The sequence below is a fragment of the Apus apus genome, chromosome 1 (genome assembly GCF_020740795.1).
Source record: "Apus apus isolate bApuApu2 chromosome 1, bApuApu2.pri.cur, whole genome shotgun sequence".
NCBI classification, from domain to species: Eukaryota; Metazoa; Chordata; class Aves; order Apodiformes; family Apodidae; genus Apus; species Apus apus.
Genome location: NC_067282.1, coordinates 153,356,792 through 153,381,814, shown reverse-complemented (window position 1 = coordinate 153,381,814; position 25,023 = coordinate 153,356,792). Strand labels below are relative to the sequence as shown.

Sequence of the window (25,023 nt, the reverse complement as noted above, 5' to 3'; positions counted from 1 at the left end):
GACCTCAGGGTGCTGCTGATGAACATATCGACTTTTCCTAAGCATTGAATACAGACTAATTGGAATTGCTGAAACCAGGATCTCCACAGAATTCTTTTTGAATGGAAGCAAGCTCTGAAAATACTTGCAGGAATAACCTAACTAGACTGTTTTTGGCAGGAGTGCTGGAAACATTCTGTGGTTTCACTATGGAAACTAAGTGAAAACTGGCAGTTACACCAGCTTTCTTATTGACAACATCCCAAAGAACAGTCTCCTTAACAGCTATAAACCATTCCACATTATGGTTGTGCAACTTACCCTCACTTCTTAGAAAAATCTTTCTGTTCCAAAAATTTTTGAAACTACATAATGAAAGATTATGATGGTCATGTAGCAAAAATCGAACACCTTAAAGCTAGCTGAAGAGATTACAACAGAAAGCCCAATCAGACTGCAGCCCAGTTTAGCAAAAAAACTTCTTAGGTATGCTAACAAATCTGATTTTGAAACAGCTGAAGAATCCACAAATCCGTATCCCAGTAAAGCAAACAAAATTGTTGAGACAACAACAGAAAATACCTGTGGAGTGAGATTGTGAAGAACCAGCCAGTAGCTAGGACGAACTGAACCACCATCACTCCAAGCAGATGCTGCAAATTAGAAGACAGAGTAATCAAGACAGAATTGATACAAAGAAAACCATTTTTCTTTGCAGTCAGGTCTTTCAGCCTCAGACAAATTCAGCATTATCAGACCTGCTAGCACACAAAAGCCTAATCTTCATTCCTGAAAACAAAAAATGTATCTTTCTTCACATTTCACATCAAGATTCATTTTTTACTAGAGTTTATCTTCAAGGAGTTTCACCCCCACAGAAAGCACCTAGTCTTGTAAGGTCCCATGCATTAGGAATGCCCACTTGGCAACTCTCAGCCCTATTCACTCATTCCTTACAGCAGAACCTGGGATTCCACCTCTCACCCCAATTACCAACAGCAAATTTCTATTTCAAGAAGATACTTTTCTTTGTTTTCCTTTTACCAGACAACTGCAACTTTCTTTCCTCCAAACCATTAGTGCTGTAAAACGTACACTCTTCAGGCCTGATCAATGGTGCTATCAGTTGATTCTTCTCACCAGAGGAAAGCCTTGAGTCCTGTGCCCCCCAGCCCCTGACCGATCGGGCTGCTGTGCTGTTCCATGGAGATGATGGTTTGGGGTTGGTCAGGCCAGGGGGTGGGCGGGGCAGCCCTGTAGTGTTCCTTGAGGAAATATGGTTTTTCCACATCTTGTTGGAGAGATGAGTGGGATTGTGTCCTATGGGATCTGGGGACCATGTTGATTTGTAATCACTGAATTTTGCTAGAAAATGAAATACATTGCATGTATTAGACAAACTTAGGAGATTCAACTAGCCTTTACTCGTACTATGACAGCAAATCCCTCGACCACACAGAACCATACAACAGCTCATTTACCATGCAAAAAAGCAATGCTAAATATAAGTTTATCTTTGCTTATTTTATATATACTGACAAAAAACCCAAACCCTAGATCATTTATGATAATGTAGTAAGTCGCAGTATGTTCAACCATTAGTAAGATGGACACCAACTTCCATGTCCACACTACATTTCGTTTGAGAACCTGAGAATTTTTTACAAGTTTGGCCACTAGTAACTTTTAATGAAACTGAACCTTCTTCAGGCTAAAAAACTTGCAGAGAACTGAACTGAATATTTACCAATGATTGGTCTACTAAGCTAATGCTACCTCTGAAATATGTCCTCCTTTAAGGTCAAAGCTTTCTCATGAATCACAAATTTCATACGGAGTTGACACAATGGCAATACATTAAAAAGGCCATTTAGCCGTGTGACAGCTGGAATTTTAAAATGTCTCGAGAGTGCATATTCATTTTTTTAAATAGAAAAATTACCAAATGCCTTTTAGGAGAAATTAAGACCAAGTGGATATCCCCAACAGATTTTGAGAACCCTTTTATACAAAGTCAAATAAAAGGTAAAAATTAACACAATCCCCAAAGCATCACTATCAAACTTGAATATCTGGGAACTCTTCCTAAAGCAGTTTTCCTTAAGAAAGCAGACTGCAAATTCTCCCACACCTTCTGATATCAAGGGATATTTATCACCCAGCAAAAAAAAAAACCAACCCAGAAGTCAAAATTGCTCAAGTAATTGTTTTTTTCAATCAATCATAGAATCAATCATAGAACTATTCAGGTTCAGAAAAGACCCTTGGCATCACCGAGTCCAACCGTTCTCCCCTAAACCATATCCACCAACACCACATCCAAGTGACTCTTAAACACATCCAGGGATGGTGACTCAACCACCTCCCCGGGCAGCCTATTCCAGTGTCTGACCACTCTTTCTGTGAAAAAAAAAACTCCTAATGTCCAGTCTAAACCTCCCCTGTTGCAGCTTGAAGCCGTTCCCTCTTGTTCTATCGCTAACTACCTGTGACAAGAGACCAGCACCAACCTCTCTACAATGACCTTTCAGGTAGCTGTAGAGACTGATGAGGTCTCCCCTCAGCCTCCTCTTCCTCAAACTAAACATTCCCAGCTCCTTCAAGATTTATTCTCTAAGCCCTTAACCAGCTTCGTTGTCCTCCTCTGTACTCATTCCAGCACCTCAATATCTCTCTTGAATTGAGGTGCCCAAAACTGGATGCATTACTCCAGGTGTGACCTCACCAGTGCTGAGTACAGGGGGACAATCACCTCTCTCCTTCTGCTGGTCACACAATTTCTAATACAAGCCAGGATGCCATTGGCTTTCTTGGCCACCTGGGCACCCTGCTGGCTCATATTCAGCCACTTGTCAATTAGAACCCCCAGGTCCTTTTCTGCCAGACACTTTCCAGCCACACTTCCCCAAGCCTGCAGTGTTGCATGGGGTTGTTGTGGCCCAAGTGCAGGACCTGGCACTTGGCTTTGTTGAAGCCCACACCATTAACATTAGCCCAACAATCTAATCTATCCAAGTCTCTCTGTAGAGCCTCCCTATCCTCATGCAAATCAACATTCCCGCCTAGCTTGGTGTCACCTGCAAACTTACTGATAATGCACTCTATGTCCTTTTTCTGCAATGAGAACCAGCAAACACAGACAGACCAATCTGGGGGAAAAGGCACTTCTGTCATGAATAATCTTAACTGTGAATTATCTTAGTAAGATCTCATGTGTGTGTGTGCAAATATGTCTTAAACTCTATTCATTAGCAAAACATAAATTACTTATTTTAAATAAAGGGTAAAAATCCAGGTTTACAATATGCTAGGGTGTCACAAAATAATAGGGAATGAAGACCATAAAGCTTTCAGGAAGTAAACTAGCATGCTTCATTTCACAGTTGGATTGCTATTTTCCACAACTGAGTAATTGTCAATAGCAAGCAGGCTTCAAGTACTAACTTATAAAGCAGATGAAAGTGCTTAAAGACCTGCCTTCATTAGGCTTGGTTTGTTTTACAGATCTGTGAATTCTGAGTCCCTCATTTCAGGTGACCTGCTTTCTGGCTGTAAAACACTGGTGTGTAAATTAACAAGATGAGCAGAAGATGGTATGTGTGCCACCAATTGGTTTCCTCAATTCAACTATAACTTCAGTAATTTTTTCATCTCTTGGGTCTTTCTTACGTGTTAGACAAAAATTAAGCAGAGTTAAGAAGCTGATAAACGCTACTCCTTTCCTCAAGCTATGAAAGAGAAATGTTTTATGTCGTCACAATGCTGCATACACAGATATTGCTAAAAAACAAAGTTACCTAACAAACTGGCAGCAGAACACTGTTTTTTCTTGAGGGCTAAATAAGATTTTCAACACATTTTGTGAAGATGCTGAAATAACATACGAAGACAGCTTTTATTCAGTAAGATGCAAAAAACAAAGCATGGGCCAGATGCACCTATCAGCTGTGTTCGTCACTTCTGCTACTAACACATAATTCTTCAGTTTTAAGAAGTTGTCAAGCCAATGATGTCTCAAGAAAAAACTCCGGCATTTGTTAAGAAGTTAAATATCTACATGGTTTGTCTGGAGCAAGCATTTCTAGCATTCTACTCAGAAACGTGTGCAGAAACCACTTTTCACAAGAAAGCTTTGGAGATCTTCTTACCAAGGATCTGAGGCATAGATGTAAACTACTATTTACAGGCCAGCCATTAAAAGCCAGAGCACTAAAAGCCCACTCTCTGGGTTTCAGGGAATCATGAGTACTATAAAAGGTGAAACAAACATGTTCCCTTCACAGCACTCCAACAGTCTAAAGTTAAAATTAATAAAATCACTCACCTTACTGCTTCAATTCTTTAACCCACAGAGGCAGGAGCAAGTACATTTAAAGAATTATGACAATCCCCCAAACTTACACTTGTCAACAGATGATGCGTGTGGGTTTTCTTCCTTTTGCATCTGCTGCTCACTGCTACCCTAATCTTTAACTTGCAGAATTAAGAGTTTTGTATTGAGGGTAGGATGAAGAGTAGAGGATCTTAGCCTAGTTTTTAAAATAACTACAAAGGAGTATTCTATCACCAGGAGAAAAACTATCTGATCATCCATTCATATACTGAGCTCCTCAGAAATTACTGAAAGATTAAATATTCCAAGTGGAATGAGAAGCCAGCGAATAAGCAGAAAATGCTTTGTCCAGGTAAGTTTTGGAGCCCGCATACCTGAAGTGCTATGAACGTTGGTGAAGGAATTGTCAGAGGCACTGTAGGGCCAGGCACCAGGTGAAGGCAGCGAGGTGTTGAGGGAAGAATTAGACCCTATCAAAGAGAAAAGGAGAAAGAGAAAAGTAGGCCAGTTTCATACCGTTTTTGTAATACTGTTAAACCTCAAGAGAGCGACAAGCAGTAGCAATGCCAAGCTTTCACGTGATACACAGCCACAGTGCAAAGGCACACAGGCTTCCTTCCTAGCAAAATGCAACAGGCTGTTCACATTGTTATGACAGGAACATTGTCAGAATGACTTAAATAATCAAATATGAGTTATTTACTGTTTTACCTGTGGTGTTGTCCCGCAGAAGTTGGTGGTCAGTATCTACAATGGGAGATGTGGCTGTCCCCCCCAGCACACTTCCAGGGGTCGCATAGGGGTCAGATTCAGGGTCGATGTTTTGTATACCTTTCCATGGCACTCCTGGTTGGAACTCTGGGACAGGAGGGAAAAAGGAATTACATGCAAACAGGGAAATGCCATTTACTGGATGCAATTGATGAAGATAGTTTTAGGAGGGTAAATAATTGTCTACACTGTTCCTCAGAAAAAAAACCCAGACTTTTCTTCATTAAAATCTATTTCACATTTCCTCCCATGGCACCATCTCCAGAGTCTGAATACAAGTCTATGCTACAAAAAAGTGGTGCAAGTGCAAATGGTATTCCTTTGATTGTTCCTGTTTTTTTTTCTGTTCCTATATTCAAATGAGGCTTCAATCATTTTACCCTTCCTTAATACATAATATATATTTTAAAGACATGTAAGATTAGATTATGTATTATAAGATTAGATTCTGCCCACATGCTTAGTGAACTACCTACCTTAAAGAGTTTGTACACACAACAACTGACACTTTACACTGCAGGAACACACACACTCTTTATACATTACCTAGCAATACTGCGGTAAGGATAAGGCAAGATGCCTTGTGATAAAAACAATGTATATACTCATTGACATTCCTCATGCTTTACAATGAGATGGAATATACTCAATGATTTAGTTTCCTTTCAACTATAGCTCCAGGCATGCCAAATGTTTAAGATAAGAAGATGAGTTATATAAAGTATGAACATATAAATACTCCCATTACTGTAAGAAAGATCAGGAAGTTGGTTCCTTTTCTGAGTAGACACTCAATGACTAAAGTGCTGTACTTGATTTCAGAAAAAGTGACAGAAAGTAAAACTGCCAAACATAAAAAAAAAGAATCTTCCGATACTATATGACAATTTGGATAAACGTGAAGAGTTCCAGGCAGCAGATTCTTCCCTTGCAGATACAAGTCCAGGAATATGGAATACCTTTATTCCCAACTTGAAGTTTTGAAATAATTAAAGAAAGAATTTTTTAGTATAATTAAAAATCCCATTATTAAAACTGGGATCCAAGATGCGCTCTCTGGAATTAAACCATGTAGTGTGAATCTGGCACAGAAGGGCTCACTTCAGTCACCTCTGTAATGAAGAAGCATATAAAGGAAAATACAGAAGAAAATGTAATATTACTGGTTCAAACAATTGGAACAGCAGAGGCAGTTTTGGATTGTGATAATGCACCTCAGAGAAGACCTAAGAAATGCCCCACTGGGTCAGAACTGTGGTCCACCTAGCCCAGAATTCTGCTAACAGTGGTAGGAGATACAACACTTAGGGACAGAACACAAACATGACCACTATCTGTAGGCTACTGCCCTCACATTCTTCCAGCATCCTTAGTGCTGCTATCTAGGATGTTAGAAGTATGGTCTATCTGCTAGGACCTGCTTGTGAAATTGTTTATCCATCAGTTTATCCAATCACTCTTCCAAGTGGCTACTACCACCTGTCTATAGCAGCTCTAAAAGCAACTCATCCCAGAAGTTCACCACTCCCAATGGAAAAATAATCTCTCATCTATTTAAAATGTGTATCTTCTTAAGTCCAGCATATGAACCATGGTTCTAGTGTTGCAGGACTCCCAGAATTACAATTCTGCATTTATCTTGTTCACTGCCTTCACAATTTTGCAAACCTGTCCGATCTCTCAATATCTAGTAACTCAACAAAATAATCTAGGATACAAGGTATCAAGATTTTTAACAGTATGAGCAATCAGCACTGCATCAAGCAAGGAACACGCTCAGCTACTGCCAAAATACTGCAGTTCTCTGACCAAGAGGATCATTATATGCTACAGGAAAAAGCAATGCAGCTCTTGGGTCTAGTGGAAAGATCACCTCTGTTCTGAGATAAAGAATCCATGCACACAAGTTCATGAAACCTGTGGAAGAGGAAGGTAAGTCCCGGTCTTGCCTCTGAAAAGATTTCTGAGAATTGGTGAGACTGAAAATTCAGTGCATAGTAGTACAGTATGGTCTCACTGAAAAGTTAAGGAATATTTGAACAAGGTTCCAAAGATCAGGCAGGTTGTATATCAACACAGTCATTCATCAATATACTCCTAGGCTAGAGAACAGTTTTCCTTGAACTTCACCATACTAACAAATTTCCAGACAATCCACTGGGACTGAGAGCTATGCACATTCACCAACTCTCCCTAGAGACAGGATCCTTTATCTCTAGATAGTAAAGAAAACATGAAGTGCATTTCTCCACTAATATTTGAAGGGTCCTCCCAAAAAGTCCAAACATAAGATTATTAGGAAAACTGTGACAGACACATGCAGGACAGTTTGCCTGGAATATATGAGTGAACTGCTCTTGAATGGGAAAATCACAGTCTAGTATTACCTATGTGTTCAAGTCTGCGTGACATAACCAAAACATACAGTTCTCACCAATGCAGCAAAACTTGCTCTCACCTCCAGCTGTGATATCAGTTTGATTTGGCACCACTTCATTTATCTTTGTGCTGAACAATACTGCTCTCTTGAACGGCAGAATTTCTGCAGCAGATGCATTTAGGAGGAAAACGTGAAAGGTGTAGTCAGGGTGAATGCCGAGTGACTGCTGTATTCATTCAAAGGAAAAACACACCTATTTCAAGAGGTCCTCTCTTGTCAACTCATGTTTTTCAACAACAGGAAGAAAAATTTTCTCTCCCCGATGGGAACTGACAGTGGGCCTCATCTACACGCTTGCAGAGAGAAAGGACCTACAGTGTAAAATAATTTTTGGGTCTTTATTCTTCATTGGGGTGTTGATAAGGTGGATCATTCAGCTAAGCTTTCCTTCTTGAGGAAGCCAATAAGCTAGAGAGGCTATGAGATAGCTTAAATGGCTGACTATTATGACAGCAACACTTGTCCCAATAGCCTACAGACCTCCTAAGAGAGGGCTAGCAATACAGCAGTAACTGCCTAACAGCCACATGCCAAAACCCAGGATCTGTTACATGACATCTGCAGTCAGAGGCTACTCATTTACACAATAAATTAGGGATGGTACTGATGATGCCAGTGAGATTTTATGTTCAGGATTTGTGAACACTAGTTATTCTCTTACAGTGGTGAGGGCAGTCAGCAACAGCAAATATTTTGACAGTAGGACTGTAGGTATCTCTAAAGCAGCTCTATGATATAAAGAAGGAGCAGAGTAGCTTCTCAGGTTCTCACTTCCACAATAGCCTTTTGGTACGAAGAGTCTTGGAAGAGACTGCTTGCCAGTGGCTGCTCCAAAACCTGGAAACATGCCAGAGCTGATCCTCAAATCCCTCTCCTAACATTCCAAGCAGTACTGTGTTTCTGAGCATTACAAAGGGAAATGCTGACTGATGAAACAAGTTCAGCAACAAGTCTATGAGAAATGTCTGGAAAAAAAAATAAAAAAATTGGGGGTTTCTGGCACCATAAACAGTAACTCCAGCTCAAGAAGCTGAGTACTTATCCAGGCTGACAGAAATGTAACGCAAATACACCTTTACAGAGAGCAGTCAGGGGTATGAAATGTTATGGGTGTGCAGATGTTCTTGAGATAAACAATTCTTTAACTCTGTTAGCTCATCAGAAAACATTTTATTGCTAGAGTTAGACACTGAGAGGTATCACACAAAAAGCTTTAACTAGTTTTTGTAGGTGTCCTGCAGTTATATCTGTCACACAGATTCCTAGGCTTTCTGATGCAAAGTACTACTTGGGTAAGCTACTGGTTTACCCAAGAGAGGTACCTCCACCTTTACTTTTTTGTGCTTGAGGGCATAAACAGCAGAGAACTTGCAGTTAGGAATGTTCTCCTGGAATGTAAATCTTCCAGGCAGAGAAAAGTCACAGAATTCACTATTGGCTGAACAGCACTGGTGATTAACCAGTGCAACTGTGAGGGCACCACTCTGTGTTTAATGAATTATTTATATAGAAAATTATGTGCGTGTTCAAATACGTATTTTTCCAAGATGCTTGAGTGTTCTAGTAGAAAGATAAAATTCTGCCACTGAAACTCTACGAAGATGTAAAGAATTTGCTACTACCTGTAATCCAAAAAGCAAGATACTTCTACTCAAGCCACAAGATTGCTGAGCAATTCTGAAACATGGCAACACTCTTCTGTCCTTTATGAGACATGAGCAAAGCTGAACCACCACAGCATAGCACACACATTCTGTACAGATCATATGAACAGTGCTGCAAAATAAACCTTGTGGTCCGCAATAGCACCAGAAGAAAAGTTCACACTACCTAAAATACCAAAGTCAAGATAAGAAAAATCCTGTTGTCGCCATTGCAAAAAAAACAAGGAATCAATACAAGAGGAGGGAGCTGCTTTTGTGTATTCTATGAACCTGTGTTCTCATGAAAATTTCTGTAAGTGTAAAGTCACCAAATGAGACAAGATAAAGAGTTCACCTAGCAAAAACCAAATACTATTCAGGCAATTCACCAGTTAGTTCATATTTATTCCAGCAATTCCTTACTGGAAATACAAAATTTATGTTCCAATTTAATGTAGAAGAAATTTTAAAATTGAGGTAGGCCAAGCAAGTATTTTCTTTTTTAATAAGTACAATGAGAAAAGATCCCAGCACATCTATTCTAAAGCTAGGACATAACCCCTGCCCTTATGTAATACCTGGAGGCCAGCTGGCGTTGCTGGATTTGCTTCCGATCTTGTTTGTTGGTGGAGATTTGGCAGGTAACCAACTATCACCAGCAGGGCCTGCATGGCCACCCAGTGGGTCACCCTGAATTATGTCAAACTGGTTATAGGGCGATCCTCCACGAGCCTTTCCAGGGGGCACTATTGCACCTGAAGCATTGAAAAGATACATTTACACTCAGGAAAGCTTGAGATCTTTATGAGCATATTATATTAAACCAAAAATATTTAATATGCATACTGGTGAGGTAAGACAGTCACTAACTTGAAGCACAGTTTTGTCTGAGCTATTTCACATCTGGAAAGATGATATTGCAAGGACATTCCCAAAATAGCTAGCTCCCTTCTCACCATTTTTGTGCATATTGGCATCTTGTGAAGCCACAGAGGGCAGCCCTTCCATCATAGTCCACTGCTTAAAACGGGATTCTGTTCCAGCCTCTTTCCCTCCCACCATGCCATAATCCATGCCACTTGAGCCAAAGCCTGTGAAAGAAACAAACAAAACATCACTGTAATTTGCTATTTTTGGTTTATGAATCTTCACACAGGGAGTCATTGTGATCATAAGGAAGGAAAAACATTAACAGTAGCACGCAAACTACTCAAGAGGCAGCTTTTGAACAAGATTGTTAAGTCAGCATGCCACCAAGATACGCTTTATTATTAGGTTGTCTTCTTCCCATGTAATGAAAAACAATGCAATTTGATCAGGAGTTGATGTCATAACATTTGCTCTAGTGCTTATACATAAATTCCTCATTTTTGGACCTGGACATAACTGGCTAATATGGTAATACAATTACCATATTAATATAGTAAATATAGGCAGTGCATCAAATCTCTTTCCACAGAGCACTTACCTGAACCGTATCCAGGTATTTGCCCTTTGGTCTGTAAATCTGAGAGACCCACATTCAAAGGATTGGGTACCATGCTGTCTAAATGTGGCTTAGGCCCAACAGGGTGGGATGGTGAATGCTTCATGCCAGGCTGTCTCTGCTGCTGTTGCTGAAGGGCGCTCACCATACGAGCAATCTGAAAATGAAAGAAAGAGAATGGGTATTATCTATTCTATACTGTAACACAAAATTCCAGTAAACATGAAGAAAGTGATTTGAAAGAGATACAAAGGACCTTGGTCTGTGAGAAGTGCAATCTGAAGAGAGTAGATGACATTACTAAAGCCAGTGCAGTCCTTGCAGGAGACTGCATTTTCCCAGCACACTTTATACTTCATATGATTGACCAAAGCAGTGCCATACCTGTTGCTCCTGCTGCTGTCGCACAGCTTGAGATAACTTCCTCTGGCTCTGTAACAGCTGCTGCTGCTGCTGCTGCTGAAGGAGAAGCTGACATGCCTACAAAGATAAGTGGGGGTGGGAAGAGGGAAAATACAGAGCTCATCAAATGAAATATAATTGCCAAGAGCTAGTGACTAGCAAATGCTTTGCTGAGAACTTTATCAAACTGTTTCTTGTTCCACACACTCAAATAAAATGCAATAGAAGACAATGAATGCATTACAAGAATAATATATCCTTCACTTGTTTTTCATTTCATATAATGAAACCGTATTACTAGTACCTGCTTTATTACCAATCACTGTGACTAAAAGTCTGAAAAAAAGTCATTAAAAATCAACAAACAACCGCTTTCTGTGCAAAGATACTGCTTAGAATCATTGCTAACCCACTGCAACATTCACAATAATTACATAGGCCTGTTTGGTGTATCTGCTGCTCTCTACCAGGGCTGTATTCTCCTGTACAACAAATGGGAATGCAAGTACAAAAATAGAACAAGAACAGTAGAACGAAACAGAATTAGTATAAAGAAAGAAAGCAAACTCTCTCAGCAGACAATTTGTAAACAGTCTGTCTCGTAAGATTACTAGCTACTTACTAATTGAAACTGGGGAATCTGTGGAAGCTGGCTCAGCATGGCAATCTGTTGTGGAGAAAGCTGGGGGCCCATGTTGAAAAGACCAGGATTCAAGCCACTGTTGGGGAACTGTTTGAGCATGGAGGCCGAAACCTGCATGGAAATCAGTTACACATGCTCAATAAACGCACTGCTATGAGACAAAGATAATAAAATAGAAGCATTTCTTTAAAGGAATAGGTACAACACCAATCATAAATGGTGTTCCAGGGAAGACATTAACAGATTTATTAACACACCACATTTAAACATGCACAATCTATGATCTGAGCAGAATGAATACCTTACTTGATTGACAATACACAGTATTACATGTGCAGATGCAGACACACACAAAGATTCCTCCCCCAACCAATCAATTGCTAGATTGCACTAAATTAAAATGCTGATATATATGCAGCTAACCAGTAATCACAGTAGTGCATCATCACATTAAAAATGTACTGCTTGACAAGGGAAAAGAAAGGCATTCAGTCAGTCACTGGAGCAAAGAAACAGTGCCTCGCAGAAAGAGTTAATCTCTTTGTACGCTGAATAAGCTATAGTAAAAGACAGGAGTAGGTGGAAAAGAATCCCTCCATTTCTCCCTGCATTATTTGAGTGTTATACAAGTAGAATTCAAGAGAATCTCCAAAAGCCTACACCAAAACCAAAGCAAAAGTTAAGCTTGTGCATTTGGACACCCTGAAGTCTCAGAGCTCTGCAACGTAAACGGAACATGTAGCCCTTCATCAGGCCTCTTTCAGGGGGACAGGAAGCACAGGACGAGACCGCTTGAAAAAAATTCAGCAACCTGTCGCACTTCAGGAAAACTTTCAGCTTTCTTTTTTTTTGGCTGTTTTTAAAATACTCTGCAAAAGCCTCTGTAAGACATAAGATTCCTGAATCCATTATGAGGTTTAGAAATACTGGTAGTGAGCATTTATTATCAACTGCCTTGGAATAAGAAAGAAGGCTAATTTTTCTGCACTGAGTTTTAAGCACTTTCAACTACAAATTTTAATTTTTTATCTAAAGTTTTGCTTTCTTAACTCAAGAAGAGACTAAGATAGATGTATAAGTAACCTCAATTATGTGTTCTGAAGGCTGCACCTCTACTTTTTACAAGTAATCAATTACTATAAATTCCTTACCTGGGGAGAAAGAAATTGGGGAGGCACTTGCGCCCGGATATTGGGGGAAGGATTTAGTGGCTGCACTGGTGTGTGCATGCCCCTCGATTGTGCTGTGCTGTTTCCAAACAAACCATGATTGCCACCCTATAAAATTAAAGCAGTAGTGAGAAGATGAATCTTTCCGGATAGTGGATTTCTATGCTATTAACTACATATCAATAACAGTGAGGCAAGTAGTTACTTCAACAGAGTATCCTTAGAACTACTGAGATGTTTGCCCTAAATCAGTAATACTCTACTTGGGTTACAACTGCTGTACTAGATTTTTGAGATGCAGGATCTTCCTCCTTTAAGTTGAAGTGCCATGTTTGTCTACTTATTTCAAAGCACATGACAAAGTTAATGTTTTATATTTTACACTTTACATGTTGGGAAACAGAAATTTGGCAGTACAAACAACATGCTCAAAAAAAACATTCAACTGGCTTAAAAGTATGGCAGGACTGTGTCAACAAGAATTTTGGGGCATCATTTTAGAAAAGTGAGGTACTTTTTCTGAGTAGATTGCTGAGATATTACTCATAAGCCTATTACTTCCTCTGCAGGTCTTGCACTAGCTATAATTAGAATTCATGAATTTTACTTAAAATTTTCCTTCTGATGTGAAAGCTTCAGCATTCTGGCTTGAGGTGCTTTTTCTTTTTCTTTTTTCCACTAAGTTGAAGTGCAGGAAAATTTTCAAGTGAAAAAAAATGCTTGGTTTTTTTTTTTTTTTTCTCCTAGTGATTTATTTTCTAAAGTAGGAACACTTGCTGTTTCTTTTGAGGTATTGGTTTTTTTAATGAGAAGTATTTACTGTTTTATAAGTAACTTCTGTAACAATAAACTCTACTGCACGAAAAAGACCATAGAGAATTTGATTATGTTTCACTATTTCAGCCTCTGAGCAGCCTGTCTTTATTTGTAACATCTTTCAACAAACGCCACAGGAAATGTTATGGACAGTCTCCTACACTAACAGTTGCATGTTTCTGCTTCTAAAAGCTGCAACTTGTACTCCAAAAGGTCATGTTCCATGATCCTGTCCTTTTATTTTCAAGAAATGTATATGATCCTTAGATACCTAGGCTTCTGAACAGTAGTACATTTTTCATCCCTCAGCCATTATTCTGTTTTCCCTCCCACTGCCAGCACTGCTGTGCCAAACAAATTCATTGTTACACCCAACTGACATTTGTGCAGGTCTTCTCCAGAACTTTTCCTTCCCTTAGATGCAAAGATTTCCAAAACTCTGCCTCCCTTCTGCAGTAATACTGTGCACCCTACACTACACTTTTGCTAAAACACGTCTCTCATCCTGCTTCTACACTGGCAGCATTATGGATTGACTCATTCACCTACATCAGATTTCACTTCCTTAATGTATCTTCTCTTTCAGAAGCAACTCAAGATGCCACATTAAGCATGTAGGAGGATAAACAAAAAATCCCAAGAGACAAGGGAGTTTTTATCCTGGAAAAAACTGACTGGAGTCAACTATACATGAACATTTTTCAGATATCTGAAGTGGCAACTAGACTTTCAGCCCTCCCCAAAACTCAAAGAGTTCTGCACACTGAATCCACAAAAATGCCTGCGAATTTTGGACTTGATCTGATGTTCAACACTGATAGTGTCACATAGAAACAAAAAGACAACACAAAGAAACACCATCATGTTAGGCATGTGACTACATAAGATAGTCCAGTTGCAATACTTAGGTTCTATTCTTTCATTCCCTAGTGTTCCTGCAGCATTTTCTTCTAGCATAATGCAAAATGTAATAGCAAGAAATTATTCCAAACTGCAGTTACCCATTTAATTCTTTCCCCACCATTCTCCTATATACAGAATAAAAATACTGCTACTTCAAGTTTCATGAAGGCTGCTAAATCAAGCCCTTCTTTGGCCTGTGGGCAAGGGATAGGGGAGCAGGTACAATGCAAAATGAGTGTAATTTTTTTAAAGGCACACTTCTACATACAAGGTCATCATGTGGCATCTGTAAAAATTCAGTGTCAGGGGGTGGTAGAGCAAATTAACAGCCTCTAACTGGGTTTTAAAACAGCACAAAAAATATAAAGCCTGCCGCTAACTTCTGAGAAGCACATCTACCTGCTGCTGTACTGTTATTCGGGAAGTAAGAGGCCAACAAAAGCAGATGGAATACATTTTGATGGCAGGAACCCAAGTGGACTGATTGATTTTCAATGGCCTGATATAGCTGAAATTTCCATTAACAATATGAATTTATTTAGTAGGAAAGCAAATGCAAGCAACCAACTAACCAGGATTAAGCCCAGGTTGCAGCCTTATAACAATGCATCTTATAAGGTGGCCTGCTTACTTGTCTAGCAGCGAAGTTTTGGGGACTGAGCCCTGAGCCGATTGCCCCAAGGCCGACGTTGGATAGTGTGGAACCAGAGGGAGACAGCTTGTAGCTGGGAGAAGGGGAGAAGGGAGAGCAGGGAGCCTCATCCCCAAGGCACCCATCTTGATTGGAGAAAGGCAAAGTCAGCTGAAGCAGCAGTTAGCCAACAGCAGGAGTTGGTTAGTGAAGCAACAGAATGCAAGAGGAGAGAAAGAGGGATGGTGAGTGACTAGGAAGAAGCAAAGTTAATTTGTAATAGCAACTACAAGGACAAAACTTCTGACTCAAATGATTATTCTACAATTAAGATTTTGGTCCAAGGAGGTAATCAACAAATTCCTAAAGGTTTCTTTTTAAAAATGCATTTTAAACTCTCGTGAAGTTAATTTCTGACAGTGGCTATTACCACTGCAAAACCAAGCAAATCTTGAATTAATTCCTCACGTTAGCACACACCTATGAACATAGCATGTTAGGAACGCATCAACTTTGCTAGTGGTATTTATTAACTAGGCCACCAGAGGGAGCTGACAAAACTGGTTTTTTTTGGCTTGTTAGACCAAAATGGAGGAGTCAAAAATTTAATTGACAGTAACACCTTCAGAACTTCTAAACCACATTTCCTTTCAATTTTATATGTGATAAACTGTATTAAAAGAAACCTCAACAACCCTAAAGCATTTTGAACCTATTGGACACTCTCAGATTGATAATGTGAAGTAATTAATCTTTGATAGTAGCAGAGAACACTTCTACTTACAATAGGCAAGAACAGGAAAGAAACACTACCGTAACAAAGAACAGATGTCACAGGGAAACAGATGTCATACAGAAGCTTACAGTACACAGACATACAGCATAAAGTGTTATGAATTTAGAAAGGGTGTTTCCAATAAACAACAGGATGTGAAAGTAGAAAAAATTTGGAAGACTGTGATTACTTATGTTTACCTTGATCTAAACCATTTTTTACAGTAGATTATTGTAGTCCATAGCCAAAAGTATCATGGTGATCAAACCTATAATGAATTTAATTGCTACTAGTAGTTTACCCTTCCATGAAAAAATGGAATTTCTTCATGTCCATATTAAGAGCAGTCTGTTCTAGAATAAAAAAGCCTCATTCTCCCCAGATCATGTAGTTTGTCTATGCACATCTGACACCTCTGTTTTATATATGCATTCATTCTACAAATATAACTCACACAAACCTTTTATTGAGTTTTTCCAAGGTTATTCAATTTTTAGAACTTCCAGAGGAGTAGGGTAAAAACTGGGACCTTGAACACAGAGGCTTAAAAATAATTTATCTAAAGATATGTCTCTCACCTTCTCAAAATAAGGCCCACTATCTGCGGTTCCCATGTCTTTGGAATTAGGTGGACGGAACCCAGATCGATCCTTTCTCATCATGTCATTAAAATCCCCGAGATTCATGGTTCGTTTATCTACATCAAACTTCTTATCTGGGAGACCACCTATAAAAAGAGGAAAGAGGGCAAAATTAGTGCCAATAAACTCTACCATATTTAATGGCAGCAGGGTCATAGCCAAATAAAGTATCTTTAAGACCAGGCTATAAATTAGATCTGTCTTACAATTTAGCAATTTGTCTATAATTGATATTAAAAGATGCTCCAAAATTTAAGTAGGAAATTTCACTTTTAACACTGAACAAGCCAATTTAGTTTATAGAGTTTAATGTGAAGTATTTATCACAATTCATGTACAGATATAAACATATGCATTTCTACAACTGTCCAGTTCAACTAATGATGTTAATTTATACATAATTCTCCATGTCTTCCAAAACTCACACTGTTATTGATATTCAGTATCTATAGAGACCCCGGTATTTAAGGTCTCCATATACTCTATTTAGCCTTCACAGGATTTGGCATTGAGAAAGAATTTCTCAAACTGCAAAACCACCCACATAATTTGAACACAACTCTCCTACAGTGATGTGAACTTTTACTCTTTAAACACCACAGATGATCTGGCATAGCATAATTTCCAGACAGGCAACCACTCTCCCTCAGCCTGTATGCAATGACTACACAATCAATAACAGACACTATTCAAATATCTCCTATAGTCCTCTGCCATTGCTTAGAGATTAATCTGCTGGAACATGAGGAAAACATGTTAATAACAGATGATCAAACTGTAACATACACAGTGAACAAGACATAATCTTTCTTTATAACCTTATCATCAGCCAAGTGCTGAATGAATGAAGTTTTCTGCCTTACACACTGAACTACTGCCATGAAAGTTTTTTTGATTGTATTTGATACCTGCAAGGTATCAGGTGCACACTGTTATGTTGAAGCAGATGGAGAACATATTTTGTTTTAAAATACAGACAACATGACAGAAATTAGCTTAACTGGTATTTTTTAAAACACACAATTTTATTTAGTAGCATAGACTCCCTTTCCAACAGCTAACCAAAATCTCTGACACTTCCAAAGGAAGTTGGTCACAGATATCCTATCCTACCACTGACAAAACATGAAGACTTTATCAGAGCAGACAGCTCCAATTCCTTCAAAACAGTTACGTCTTCCTCCAAAAGCCACTCAAAGCCAGCATCTGTTCTTAATGTCCAATCACAAACTATTAATATTCATAGGTATGGTATTGCCAAGAACCTATGAAATCAACCACTAATTACATGGCTTTTTCTTGCTGGTACAGCTTTCAAAGTTGATGCAGCTTAATCCTCTCAGATGCCTTCAATATCACTTATCACAAATAATTTGGCTTGTAACTGAAGTCATACTGATCTGAGTGAGCTCATCCTTTTCTAACATATTCTAAAAAGCTAGAACTGGTTCTGCAAAAGCACTCACAAAAAATGTCACATCTCAATCCTGTCAATACCTACATCTAACCACTCCACACAATGCCAGCAATGCACTACCAAAGGCTTGTGTGCTTTAATTCTAGACAGGAAGCCCCATCCATTAGCTGCCTGAAAAGAAACTGAAAGCAAGACAGAGTTGCATCACTATCTGAAATGAAACTGGGTCAGTGCCAACACAAGATGACGAAGCTGCAGAAGCACCCTTTTGTCTCTTCAGCTATCCTGATGATACTCCCAGTGCAACTCCTCAAATCTTACTGAAGGATGCCTTGTAAAATGGCTTGTTAAATAACATGTAGAGCATTAAATAGCACCTTTAAAGGCTTCAAACATAGATATGTGTGCCACTTAGCGCTGAGGCAGCTGCTTAAACTTCAATAAAAAAGGCCTTGCTAAGGGAGATATTAACATTCATTTATTCCATTCATAGAAAATTCTAAAGCAACCTTGAAACCTTTCATGGGAGTCTGTCGTTTGCACTTGCCAACAAAAGCTATAAACAACGCAGCTGACTGAAGACTTGCTTTACCTTACATTGTACAAGATGACCGGTAAAATTGGAAAAGTTTGAATTTTACCCTCTGCAGTAAGCAAGAACAGTTGTGCATGAATAAATATGAAACCCCAAATCCTCTACATGCAGAAATATAGAACAGATTAAAAGTTCAACCATCTTAATAAAAGAAGACACTCCCATCAGTTCCTGGATTTTTCCCACTACTAACAGCTGTGAGAAACACCATAAAACATGCAAAATAAAACAAGCTTGGAAGATGACATTCATGTCCTAGTGAGGGAAAAAAATATTAAGTAGAACTCCCCCATCACATGCATGCACCTTAAAATAAAAAATAAGATTTTATACAAACACAATTTTATAATGTGATCCTGCACTGGGAGATAGGAGACAAACTGCTGTTGAGCAAGGTTATCTAAAAATGTTTGCAAACCAGAGACTCAACGTGGAGAATACACATACATCGTGTGGAATTACTCAAATGGGAAAAACCCATTTGAAATACATTTTCTGCTTTACCACAACACCAAAACCACTTTAAAGACACTGGTTATATACCTTTACCATAAATCTACATTATCCAAGCCTATTGAGCAACCATGAGGACTTAAGATATCCAAGTGTTGCACCTGAATGCTAAATCAGATTATGGCTTTGAAAGGTACAAGCACCCACATGAATTGCATTTTCATCAATAGATACTGGAAATTAACTTCCCATTCTTTACAGGTGATTTGAGAATGTAGTGATCTGCAGAGGTTGCAACTAATATACTAAAAAAAAGATACAAAGGTGACTGTCAGAAGGAAAAGATAAAATATTAAGTGGTTCTGACAAGGTATTTACTGTAGCAAACTTCATGCCTCAGGAAACTAGGAGACATTTCAATGGAAAAAATCCGTGTCCTATTTTCAAACTAGAATAACCTATCCACTGAAGGGATCTGATAAGAAAATAATGAAAAAGAGGAAATAGATTTGCCTCAGGCTTGATATTGATCCACCTCTTTTCTCTCTTGGTCAGTAAAGAAGGAGTGTCACTTGAGCACCTTGCAATAAGAGCAAGACATTTTTCAAACCAGGAGACTCAGACTAACATAGAAAGAATTACTTAGTGACAGCTGGACCTATTTTATGATGCATGACGATGAGAGCCAAAGCCCTCTATCCACACCAAAGCAAGTTTCCTTTGATACGTGTGGTCTCCAATCACAAATTCAACTTTGATATCCATAAACTGGGAAAATATCATGCTAGGAATTACCTAGGTAGTAAAACCTGGTATGTTGTAATCCTGACTGAAAACTAGTTGGAAGAATAAGCCTACCTTGTAAGTAAGTCCAACTTTTGAGGTTTAAAAGTAGATACAGGCTGAGCAAACAGCCAGAGTCCACTACTTAGTTTACTGAAGAAAAAAAGTCATTACAAATTCCAACGTGATCAAGTGGGATTAACCCAAGCGGTCAATTCCAACTCTTCATTTTGGATAGTGTTTTCCACACAGCCCTTCTCCCCTAAGCTGTGCAGTATTTGTGGTGAAGCTATCAAGTGTGAAAACTCCAGTACTACTGAACAGTACCTTGTAATAGCCTGAGGCAAGCAAATGAAGAAATCAATGTTAGAAGATAGTCTTTTTCCTCACATCACCTCCATGGAGCTGTGGTAACTGGGATGTCCTATTACCAAGAGCTAAAACAGTCCTCCTCTTTCATCAGATGAAAAAGGATCCTTCTCTTCCTTGAAACAATGAGTACAAACTATATGATCAAAACAGTCTTACAGGATGCCCCTTCCACAAGTTAAAGCTCTGCTTTGTACAGGTATACATCCCAATCTCACACAGCAGCATCAGCTGTGTAACTATTGAAACCCTACAGCCAAGACATCAGATGCTGTAACTCTCTATTATGAGGAGTGCTAAAATTAAGGATCAAACCTTTCCAGAGCACTGGATGTCATCAACATAAAAATACGAGACATGATCTCATATTTCAAATGCATTTAAATTAAATTATACGCACCTACAGACAAGTCCATCTTACTGCCTGGAATGTCCTCAGTTTGACTCTGGGAAAAAAAAAACATAGAAAATCAGTTCTGACTTATGTGAAATGCTGAGGAATGTTTCAGAAAGCAGCCTTTGATGGTTAAAGGTGGTATGAAGGAAGGACATGCTTGTGCCAATGGAAGTTTTTTTTAAACTATCAAATACAAGGATTCTTGACAACACTCTGGATGCACCTCACCACGACTCCCTAATACTGTGTGTGGCAAGTTTACCAATATGAAACCAGACACGTGAACACATGCGACAGAGAAAGACAGACAGCTGCTCTGTGAAGTCAATCTCTGTCCTCATGTTCCAGTGGTCGAGAGATGAAACCCTGAAAATAGTGGCTAAAACGACATGTCATCCTCATGACTTGTCAAGTTATCAAATCTTGAAATGTGCTGCCAAGTTATTCTTTAGTTGGCAGTCTGGGACGGGGTGTTCCCACAGCTTTCAGAAGTATCTATGGTGAAGCAGACTGAACTTGGGCTTGGGAGCCAACAGACATTACAAACTAATCCTAGCATGTCAGTGGCAGTTTGTGCAGTCCTAGACTTCTCACAGAACCTCTGCATTATTATCTTTTGCTAGCCTCCATTACATATTATTCCTGCTTCACAGGATGACGGCACAATATTCTGTAAAACTTTTTACAAATTACCATTGTCGTAAGTTCCTTAAAAAATGTTTATACATAACTATTTTTAAGGTACTTCCCTGCAGATCTGTCTTTTCTCCTCATGATGTGCCATTTATTAATTTTAACAATCAATCTTTAAGATCTGACTAATAATGAGCCCTTTTTGTTTTACAAAGAGCCTGCCGCACAGTATTTAAAATACAAATAATCAAGATAGAATCAGGGCTGTATATCTCATTTTCTGATTGGTGGCTGAGATTCAGAATTAATAGCTTTGGACTAATCACAGATGTCTAAGCATACAGCCAGGAGCCAGGCCTCTACCTTGAATGGTCTATACAGTATGTTATTAAAGGAACCCACCACCACCCAAAATCCAAATCCTATTACTTGCAAGGAAATTGCAATCTCAGAACAGCAGCTGACATAAAGTAACTTTGAAGAGTCAAAGCAGATCTTGAATTTTTCTGAGAAGCCATTTTGACTAGCAAGGAAGTGCTGAAAACCCAGCTATTACAGGTATTATAATCAGAATGTCAGCAAAGCAAATGCAGATAAATAAGCAGTTACATACTGTGAAACAGTTGATTTAATGCTTATTGCTTTTTTATAAAGTTGGATTTTATATTAAAAAAAATAAATTACTTACTAGCAAGCCCATATTTGAAAACTGCTTGGATAAAGGATTCATCCATGAATCACTATTCCCTCCTTTTAATGAGCACTGAAGAGAAAAAACAATAGACAAGTATCTTTAAGCAACATCTTGATTTCTTATATTCTGTTTTATCCTTGAGATGCAGAAGCCTTGAATAAAAATCCTAGTATCAGAGCAATTATCTCCTGGACAATTTAACTTCAAATTTATACATGGTTGGAAACATTTACCAAAGACTTCCCTTTTCTCTCTCATAAAATTGTTCCTTGTTAGGTATACACAGATGAACACTTATTGTGTAAAATGTTTATCATACCTTTAGTTTCATTCTGGAATCTGGAAAGCTATTTGAGTGTTTTGTTTTTTTTTTTCCTGTTACAATTTAATATATTCTTTACCCCACCAAATAGAGCAGTAGATTTCTTCCTTGGTTTTCTTCCCTTTAGTATGGATTCTCTTACATGGCTCTCAATTTGTCCTTACTGTAATTCACTGGTGATCAAAAGTGAATGCAGTTCAACATAAAAGATATTATTAACAAATTTTTTTTGGACAGTTGCTTTAGTGGTTAAAACAAAACTTAAAGTGAGAAAAAGTTAATGAGAACAATTTTTGCAAAATGGGCATTGTTAAACCCTGTATCATGTCACAACAGTATTTCCATTTCCTTGGAAGCTGCTCTGCACCTGCTGTTGAATTTGCCCTACCTAGACAAGCATAGTCCTGCGAATACTAATACAGTACCAAGTGTTAGGGTACTAGAGAACTTCTAACACAAACCTTAGAAAGCAATTAACTCAGAACTACAGCCAAGCTCCTACTCCTGTTTGAGGTCAAGGGTTTGTAACAACCAACACAAGTCAGACCTACATCCAACAATCAGTAGAAATAAGAAGTGCATTTGCCAAAGGGACTGTGGAATCCAAATTTCAGCAGGCTATGCAAGAACAGCAGCAGTCTAACAAAGAAAGATGTGTCAACATGAGAAGACTAATAGCCTTGGGATACTTATTGCTCAGTTTCATTTAGTAATGGCTTTGCAGCCTACATACCGAAAGAATTTGACACCTACTGGCAGATTTATTAGTCACAATAGGTGTACCACATTAAAACAAATCCAGAAACCTTACATTTTTTACACTGTTGTAACAGACACCTTTCTAGCTTAAAGTAAGAACTATTACAATGTTCCAACGTATCAGTAATACTGCTTTCCGACAACACAGTAGTTACGAATCATTGAAGCATTTTACCTTCATTTGTGTTTTCTTTCCTCCCTGCCCCCAGCTTGTTGAGTTGTGGGAGGAACTGCTTCCCTGAGAGCCTGCCGTGTTCCAGACTCCTCCCTCCTCCTCCTCTTCCCAGCTGGAATGACGAGTTCCTGTCACTGGCCCATCATTCTCTCCCCAGCCATCTTGCATAGATTTAGAACCTTTAGAAAAAGAAAAAAAAGCTCAAAAGCAGCCTACAATACTATGCAGCTGGTGATTTGACACTGCAAGATTAGCTGAGATAATCAGAACTCCAAAGGAGGGGGTTGTGGAGGGGAAAATGTCTTCACTCTAACAACTGTAAAAACTTGTGCATGAATTCCAAACCCCATGAGATTCGGTGGCATGTTAGCATGTCATGTTTTGCAACTATTTTAAAGCAATGTCAAACCCTTAAATATATAACGATAGGGAACACTTCTCTTACACAGATACAGCCGTGTCTGGATTTCTTTAAAAGGCAACTAGTTACTTTTCAGTGTAAAAGAAAGACTTCAAGAATAGATAAAAACCAAGTGTGCTGAGGATTCTGGTTCAGGTGGTTTATCAATTATTTCCTTTCTTCCTTCAAAACCATAACATTTTCCTTGCACTAAATTCCTTCACAAAATTACAAAAACCAAGAACTTTAAGAAGAAACAACAAAGCAGAATCTAAAGAAGAGGAGCTGACATTGTTTTCTGGTATATGTAACACCAAACATAGTTTAATGTGAAAAAAACCACCTCTCTATTTGAATTTCTGTTCCTAACAATGTCACTAAGAAGAGTTACTAGTAGAGCTGACTGTGTAGAGATGCTGTTACTGGAAAGCTAAAACCATTTTCTCACAGCATTTTACACTAAGGATTTTCACTGCTGGCTTCTTTTATTGCTGTTACTCTTTAGCTCCAGCTGTCAGGCAACTAAAGAATACTAAACTGTATTGACAAACCAACAAGAACCCAAATCCTCATCTTGTTTGTTGTCCAACTGTTTTCCTGTCTGCTGTAACTCTTCATTCTGTATAATTCTTCTCCAAGCATTTATTTCCTTTAAGCAGAGTTTCCATCACCATCACCTTTCTCGTAACTAATTCTTCAACTGTCTGGCACTTGAGTGGGGATATCGGGGATAAGAATATTAACACATGTGGCAGAAAATCTTAATATAAAGGCTAAGAACTACTATTAAGTCTACCAAGGAGAACTCTTCCTTGAGTTCCAGAGCTACCTTAAAATCCATCATAAACAACAACTCAAGATACTTCACAGGAAATGTAACTTTTTGAAGTATATTCGTGTACCAATATTGAGTGCTGCTTAGAAAACATTCTGGTCCAACTGCAAAAATCTACCTCTTGACACCTTAACCACGACACTTACATAGAAAAATCTATATTTGAGCATTATGACTGCAGAGTCAAGAATTTAATCTGGAAATGTCATACATGGAGTAGTCCTTGCAGCTTTAATTTATTTCTGGCCACAGTGTTTAAATATAGTACTATGATCCTGGTTTTAGCTACAAGACCATAGATTCTTTTTCTGCATTGACAGCTCTAAGGTCTGAGATTCTTGAACAGAAATCTGGACAGTGGTGTAAAGATGACTCATCTGTAGGATTCTTGCTTCATTTTCTGCTTTTGTCGAGTAAGGAGGCACAAGGAAACTTTCACGATAACGTTACAGAAAACCGATTTTACTCCTACTTCTGTTAGAGAATTGCTATGCGATGCTGGTAAATGTGGTTTTTTTTTTTTTTTTTTAAACAGGTGGGTAATGATCTGTGTTTCCTT

The 25,023-nt window shown here is 38.6% G+C and overlaps 1 protein-coding gene across 16 annotated transcripts in view; it reads right to left on the bottom strand.

The window, feature by feature from the left end:
* The window catches only part of TNRC6B (trinucleotide repeat containing adaptor 6B), a 135,809-nt gene that overhangs the window by 3,300 nt on the left and 107,486 nt on the right, over positions 1 to 25,023 (bottom strand). For 9 of the 16 annotated variants that reach the window (XM_051638778.1, XM_051638709.1, XM_051638701.1 and 6 more), the window contains 15 exons: positions 23,230 to 23,408; positions 21,968 to 22,042; positions 20,650 to 20,695; positions 16,570 to 16,718; positions 12,849 to 12,974; positions 11,677 to 11,808; positions 11,037 to 11,132; positions 10,635 to 10,809; positions 10,123 to 10,257; positions 9,745 to 9,921; positions 7,542 to 7,625; positions 5,024 to 5,170; positions 4,687 to 4,782; positions 1,075 to 1,344; positions 562 to 632 (listed from right to left, as the gene is read on the bottom strand). In XM_051638778.1, coding sequence (XP_051494738.1) covers positions 562 to 632; positions 1,075 to 1,344; positions 4,687 to 4,782; positions 5,024 to 5,170; positions 7,542 to 7,625; positions 9,745 to 9,921; positions 10,123 to 10,257; positions 10,635 to 10,809; positions 11,037 to 11,132; positions 11,677 to 11,808; positions 12,849 to 12,974; positions 16,570 to 16,718; positions 20,650 to 20,695; positions 21,968 to 22,042; positions 23,230 to 23,408 — 1,958 coding nt within the window. The remainder of the gene's footprint in view (positions 1 to 561; positions 633 to 1,074; positions 1,345 to 4,686; positions 4,783 to 5,023; positions 5,171 to 7,541; positions 7,626 to 9,744; positions 9,922 to 10,122; positions 10,258 to 10,634; positions 10,810 to 11,036; positions 11,133 to 11,676; positions 11,809 to 12,848; positions 12,975 to 16,569; positions 16,719 to 20,649; positions 20,696 to 21,967; positions 22,043 to 23,229; positions 23,409 to 25,023) is intronic. The other 7 variants (XM_051638797.1, XM_051638694.1, XM_051638755.1 and 4 more) reach the window with 4 other exon arrangements.